General features: G+C 57.3%; 1 protein-coding gene across 1 annotated transcript; it reads left to right on the top strand.

The window, feature by feature from the left end:
- The first annotated feature begins 395 nt into the window (after positions 1–395).
- Positions 396–4,887, top strand: SOX7 (SRY-box transcription factor 7). Its single transcript, XM_014886486.2, has 2 exons — positions 396–621; positions 2,611–4,887. Exons 1-2 carry the CDS (start codon positions 396–398, stop codon positions 3,519–3,521), a joined length of 1,137 nt encoding a protein of 378 aa, XP_014741972.1. The 3' UTR covers positions 3,522–4,887.
- Positions 4,888–7,179: the final 2,292 nt, after the last annotated feature.

The following is a 7,179-nucleotide window of genomic DNA, read 5'->3' on the forward strand; positions in this document are numbered from 1 at the left end:
TGAAGGTCTCTGAGGTGCAGGGAGGCAGCGGAGCTGTTTGGGGGCGGGACATCTCCAGCTCTCTCCTGACTCCCTTTCAGTGGGCAAAATAAGGAAAAATAATAATAAAAGAGGGGGAGGGGGGAGCGGGAAGGAGAAAGGGGGGTGCTGGGGGTGCTGATTCCCCGGGTGGGGGGGTGCCGGGCAGAGGGTGGGGAGAAGTTTTCTCCCAGCACCATCCCGGCCGGGGCTGAGGAGTTTGCAAACAAGGAGGAGCAGCGAGTCCCTTCGGTGTCATTGGAGGAGGCTTTTTCCAAGGAGCTCATAAATACGGGAGAGGCCGGGCAGGAGGCTGGGACTGCGCGGGGACCCCGAGGGCAGCGCGGCGGGGCCGGGGGGTGGCCGGGGGGGGGGCCATGGCTGCGCTGCTCAGCACATTCCCCTGGCCGGAGCGGCTGGAGGGGGACACGGGCGAGGGGCTGTCCCCAGGGCCACCCCCCCGAGCGTCGCAGGGAGAGAAGGGCTCCGAGAGCCGCATCCGCCGGCCCATGAACGCCTTCATGGTGTGGGCGAAGGACGAGAGGAAGCGGCTGGCGGTGCAAAACCCCGACCTGCACAACGCGGAGCTCAGCAAGATGCTCGGTGAGGAGCGCGGTGGGGGCGGGTTTGGGGGGCGAGGAGCGGGGGAAAGGTGGGGGACCCACCCGGGTATCCCCTGGGGTGCAAATCCTGTCGGCATTCAGTGCCCAGGGAGATCCCTTGTCCGGATTCGGTGCCCACGAGTCCACCCGGGCATCCCCTGGGGTGCAAACCCTGCAGGATCCGGTGCTCCGGGGTGAGCACCCACCCACCCATCCAGGTGCAAATCCCGTCGGGATTCAGTGCCCAGGGACATCCCGTGTCCGGATTCGGTACCCACGAGTCCACCAGGGCATTCCCTGGAGTCCAAGCCCTGCACGGATCCAGCAGCTCGGGGAGGCACCCAAGCACCCACCCGGGATTGGGATGCACACTCGGATCCAGCGCTCCAGGCTTGGTCCCCAGGGACTCACCTGCGCTCCCTGGAGTGAAAAAAAACTCGCTCCGGATTCAGTGCATTTGGGGTGGGGATCCAGGCACTCTCCGGCCGTTCCTGGGGTGCAAATCCCGTCTGGATCCAGCGCTCCGAGGTGGGCACCATGCACCCACCCGGTCATCCCGGGCGAAAATCTTCCAGTTCCAGGGCCCCGGATTGGGAATGCCAGAGCCATGGCCATCCCTGGGGGTGCCAACCCTGCCCAGGACTGGCACACTGCAGAAGGGCACCCCTACACCTACCTGGCTGTTTCTGGGGTGCAAAGCCAGCTCGGGTGCAGCACCCTGGAGCTGCAAAACCTGATGGAGTTCTGCACCCCGGAAGCAGCACCGTGCACCCACCCTGTCACCCACGGGGTGCTCACCCCAAAACTGTCCCACACTCCAGGTGTGCAGCCACCACTCAGGGTGCAAAGCCTGGTGGTGTCCTACATCCCAGGGGACAAGCACCCTGCCACCCCTTTGCTGCAAACCCTGAGAGTGCTGCCCTGCTGTGCAAGGAGGGACCCTCAAATTTTCCTGGCCTGTCCTTGCTGTCCCACTTTGTCCCTGTATTACATGGCTGGGGTGTGTGTTTGTATTTCTGCTGTTACTTTTGGGAGATCACAACCCATTTTGAACACGCTTTTGTTTCCCACTCCCCATCCACTATTTCTCCTTTTCTCCCAATCCCCATTTTGATGTGAAACCAAGAGGGCAAACCAAAATTATCGGCCCAGACAGCCTGAGAAAGAACTGCTTGAATTGCAACACAGCTTTGCTGCCCAACCTCTTATCCAAAGTTTGTGTTTCCCTGGACAGTTCTGTGGTGTTTTCTTTGGTGGTTTGGGTTTTCTCCCTGCTGCTTTGCCATGCAGCATCTCAGCTTATTAGTGTTATTTCTGCTGTCTCAGGCCATGGGAAGGCATCAAAGGCTTTGATCTGTACCTTCATTTCTCCCCCTCACCCTGAGGAGCAGCCTGGGACAGCCTCACTGTGGGACTAAACCCCCCTGCCCAACGCTGCTTTTCTGTCCTGTGTCTTGGGGAGATTTTATCTCAAACAGGGAGGAGCGAGGTCATAGAATTACAGAGTCATGGGATTTTTTGGGTCGGAAGGGAGCTTAAAGACCACCTAATCCATCCCCCTGCCATGGGCAGGGACACCTTCCACCATCCAGACCAGCTGTCACGGTGCCCAGGTCTCCTTGTGCCCTGGTGCAAGTCCTGGCAGGGCACAGGCTGGGGCACCTTAAAGGACACCACGTCCTGACCCTCTGCTCAGCCAGGCACAGCCTTGGCTGTCCCTGCTCCACAGCCGGGCTCTCTGTCCCAGCCCATGGAGCTGGGAGAGTTCATCTGCCTGGATTTATTTACAAACCCTAAACCCACCTTGTGTGGGGACTTGAGATAAAGGGAATCAGAGCAGAGACCCTATAGCAGCCCCAATTCCCCCCTTCTTCTCCCACCCGCTGTCGCCTTGTCCCGCCGGTTTTTTTGGGATGTGTCCTCTGCCAGGTGGGATATCGGGCGCCCTTGGGAGGCTGCGGGTGCTAAGGGAGCGTGTCTTGCATTTCAGGGAAGTCCTGGAAGGCGCTGAGCCTGTCTCAGAAGCGTCCCTACGTGGAGGAGGCCGAGCGGCTGCGGGTGAAGCACATGCAAGATTATCCCAACTACAAGTACCGGCCCCGTCGGAAGAAGCAGGTCAAGCGCATCGGGAAGAGGGTGGATCCCGGCTTTCTGCTGGGCAGCCTGACCCGGGACCAGAACTCTGTGCCGGAAAAGCGGACCTGCAGCCGGGCTGGGGGGGACAAAGAGGGCCCGGGTGAGTACCCCCCCCGCCCGGGACTGCCGGCTGTGCGGGGATACCGGGATGCTCCGGGCAGCGGCAGCAGCACCAGCGTGGACACCTATCCCTACGGGCTGCCCACCCCGCCGGAGATGTCCCCCCTGGATGCCATAGACCCCGAGCAGAGCTTCTTCTCGTCGCCCTGCCCCGAGGAGCATCACCGCTCGCACCTCGCCGGTGCCACCTTCTCCCCGGAGTACGCGGGAGGCTCCTTGCCCTGCGGCCACCACCCGCTCAGCCCCATGCCACAGCCGGCCACCTGCATGATCCCCCCGCCGGCCTCCAGCTGCCCTGCCCTTCCTCCTCCTCCTCCTCCTCCTCCCAGCTACTACACACCCGCCTTCCCCTCCCTGCCCCCTCCCAGCCTCCATACCCACCTGGGCCAGCTCTCCCCGCCGCCCGACCACCACGGCTTCGACACCTTGGACCAGCTGAGCCAAGCGGAGCTGCTGGGGGAGATGGACCGCAATGAGTTTGACCAATATCTCAACAACCCCGGCCACGGTGACCACCACGGCGGGGCCTTGGCCAACGGGCACGTCCCAGCATCCGGCGGCTCCCACAGCTCCGAGAACAGCCTCATCTCCTCCGTCCTGGCCGACGCCACGGCCACCTACTACAACAACTACAGCGTGTCTTAGGAGCCCAGCCTGGACCGGCGGAGGAAGGACCCGACACTGTTCCGAGGCGTTGCTCCCTGGGGACATCGCCCACGGCCCCTCAGGGTGACCGAGCCCCAGCCACAGGGAGTGGGAGTCTCCCTGGAGTCTCCTCGGTGCTGTAGGGAAAGGATTTGGGTTGTTGGGTCACCAACCTGGAGTACTCTGCTCCCACCGTGGCCAGGGGGAACTTCCCGACGCCAAAGCCCTTTGGCCAAGTCCCTCTTCCAAAGCAGGGATGCTCCTGGGAGCACAGGAAGGCTGCTCCTCATTTTGGGGTATCCCCAGCTCTGCTTTGGAGTCAGGAGCGTGGCAGCACCCCGCAAACGTCAGGTCTGAATTCCCCGCTGGAAGGGGGAAAGGCAGGGATGGGAGAAGGGAAGGTTTTGGTGAAGGTCCATGAGCTGGTTTTGGGTTCTGGTGGCGGCGCTGCTGCAGCCACCCGGACCTGCCTGACCACTCCAATGGGGATTAAAACCCCCATCCCCTGCCCCAGAGCACGGATTGGGGGCTTCATCCCTCGGGAAACCCCAGAGGGGATGGGACACCAGCCAGGAGAGGGACAGCCAGCCCTGAGGGTGCTGAGCCTGTTCTGGAGTGTGGGGTAAGATCAGGGCTTGGAGAGGCAGGATCTGGCCAGCATCCACCCCTGGGATGAGCATTTTGGCCGAGAGGTGATGATGCAGCAGACACTTTTTTTATCAAACATCCTTCGAAGGGGAAGGCTCCGTGTTTGGAGCCACAGTGCCCAATGCCTCTCCTAACTCTGGCGTTTTATTGCTTGTAATAAAGCTGTACATTGATTTATTCCTTCCATTATTCCTTCCCCCTCCCCTCCACCTCGGATTTTGTATTGCTCGAGTTCTCTTCCTTTCCATAAAGATGAAGCTTTATTTTAAATCAGTTATATGACATGATTAATCTTAGTGTTTACTGTATGGCACTTGGTAATGATTAGTTAGTAACGTGGTTATGATTTCCTGGTTTCAGTCCCCAAAATGTATTAATAATAATTGCAAAGAAAACTTAAAAAAAGAACCCCAAAAGTTCACCGTTTTTTAAGCTAATACATTCCATCTCTTTTGTGTGACTCTATGCATTTTGAATGAGTGTAGATACGAGTTTGCATAAAATATTTAATTTAAATAAATATGTTTTTATATGATGACTGTTCGATGATTTAAATTGCTGTCGCTATTGACAACAGTTTTCAAAACAGAAACATTTCCCGTGCAAGTGCTATTTTTTTATATTTTTGTTGTTGTCGTTGTTGTTGGTATTTTCAGCCAAATTTTTCTACTTCCATTTTTTTATAAATAAAACAAAGATCTGTGGTTATCTTTACAAATTGTGGATTACTTTCTAACAAACATATTCAGGGCATGATGAGTGCTTACCCTCACTTTTCATGGAGTGTCTCAGGGCTCAGGTCACTGTGCTGGCCTTGATCCTGCTTTTGCCATCTCTCAGATATGATTTTTGTAATCCTGCTTCCATATTCCAGCGAAGTCAAGAGCTTTGCCTTTGGTGCCTTGGTGAGCACAAATGATGCTGCCAATTTATGGAGCGAGTGCCAGTGCCTGGAGCGTGGGTTTTAGTTCACATTTAAGGCTCTCTTTTCTTTCACAGTTTGAGCTGATTCACCTTTTAAGGTGCTCCCACAGTGTGGGGACATTGAAAAGGGCCCTGGTTTCAGGTGCAGATTGAGGCAATGAGGCCTCAGAAATGTGTGGGGTCAAATTTGGGGAGCCACGTGAAGGTGATGTTGAGTGATGGTCTTTTGGCCAGCAAAGAGAAAAGCTTAATCCATGTTGCTGGCCGTGAAAAAAACATCACAGCCTGCTCTTGCCAGACATTAAATCAGGCTGTGTCCCTGCTGTCCTTGAGGTCAAGCCATGCACAGAGAATCCCAGAGTTGTTAGGGCTGGAAGGGACCCTGGGCAGGGTAAATACCTCCCAAAGCAATGTCCTCCCAGGCTGGCTCCTTCTGCTTGGCCCCAAAAAGTGGAGGAGAACATTTCTTAGTGCACTTTGTGATGCCACCTCTGTGTGGTGGCTGGGAGGGGTCTTCAGAGGTCACCCAACCCAATCCTATCCCACAAATGACATCTCTGACCCATGGTCCCAGAGGGTGGAGGCTGTGTGAGTGTTTGGGGAGGCACCAACATGCTCCTGTCCTGTGCTCCTCCATCCCCCAGTCCTATCCCTCGGATTCAGCTCTCCCATCCTGCCTCTTCTTGCACCTCTCAGGCATCCCCAACTCACCCTTGGCCTTTTGTTTTTAGGGGGAAAGGAATGGATACCTCTGGGTGTCCTGCCAGCCCCAGGTACTGTGGTGGCTCAGCCCAAACGTGACTCTTGCAAGAGGATTTTGGAGCTGGAGGGAGGGAAGGAGGGAGGTGCCAGGATCCTGTTTGGCCTCTTTACCCAGCAGCGTTGACTCACGTGGGACAGTGCCAGGAGCAGGAGTGGGGCTGGAGAAGTCCTGCTTTTCCCTTCTCCATCTCTCCCTGCAATCCCTGCCGTGCCCCAGGCTCCAGAGGCAGCTGAGAACAGTGAAATTCCCTTGGGGAGGAGGCTCAGCTGTCCCAGCCACCCCTAGAAATCCAGCTCTGGCCATTGCCACCAGCCTGATCTGGGATGTCACATTCTGACCCTATAGGACCCTTTCTCCAGGACATTGCCTGCTCCTGCTGATCCTTCTCCTTATTCCTATGCCTCGAGGAACAATGGGATCAACTGCACCACCCTTTAAGCATTTTTCCCTGCTTGTTTCATCCCATGCAGGGCTGGTGGAAACAAACCCCTCTCCAAGAGCTCCCAGCAGCTCCCAGAGCCTGATTTCCCCAGGAAAAGGGGTTTCTCCACGCACCCCATCCCCATGGATAAGCAGAGAGCCCCGCCAGCCAAACCTGTCCCCACTTGCTCAACCCAGAGCCACGTGAGGAGAGGTGGGAGCTTGTCCCTGTGCTCCCTGCACGCCAGGAACAGCTACAGGCCCCAACCAGGATCCAGGGCCCCCCGAGGGCGTTGGGAGCCGCAGCCAAGGCGAGGTGCGGCTCCCTGGGAGCCACGGCCGGATCTGGGCACACGCCCAGCGCCAGGAGCAGCCAGCTCCCACCTCCAGGACACTGCTGAGATGGAATCCAGGAGCAGAACAGTCCTCCCCTTCTCCGGTGGGATGGAAAATGATGTGCTATGGGTCAATCTCCTCTACTCACGGCAATTTTTTTGGGATGCAGGTGGAAAAGAAGTGGCTGGCAGAGGTGGGATGGAGTGGTTTTGCTTGGAAAGTGGGCATCCATATAAAAGACTGCTGGACTTCAGCGTTTATGGATGTTGGGGGGGTCTCCACCCCAAGCAGGACTTGTTCTGCATCAGTCCTGGACATGTTTCTCCTCCCTCCCCATCCCAAATCCAGGAGCCCATGGCTGTCTCTGTGCATGCTGAGGAGCCTTGTGGTTTGTGGCCTGCTGTGCCCAGCCTGGAAACCAGCAGGAAGATCAAATCAGGGCTGCAGGAAGGGATAGAACAGCCTCACACCACATCTGGGCTCCTGCTCCAGGGTGTCAGCTTGGGCCAGGACAGGGGTATCCCTTTGCCATGAGGTGACCAGAGGGCCACAGGGTGTGAGCCCTCT

Source organism: Sturnus vulgaris, chromosome 3, assembly GCF_052056855.1.
Source record: "Sturnus vulgaris isolate bStuVul1 chromosome 3, bStuVul1.hap1, whole genome shotgun sequence".
Lineage (NCBI taxonomy): Eukaryota > Metazoa > Chordata > Aves > Passeriformes > Sturnidae > Sturnus > Sturnus vulgaris.

Bases quoted from the DNA above. Each gene is read 5' to 3' on its own strand.
- SOX7 (XM_014886486.2), top strand. From the start codon at position 396: ATGGCTGCGCTGCTCAGCACATTCCCCTGGCCGGAGCGGCTGGAGGGG. The intron at 622-2,610 runs GTGAGGAGCGCG...CTTGCATTTCAG, and splicing joins GGAGCTCAGCAAGATGCTCG to GGAAGTCCTGGAAGGCGCTG.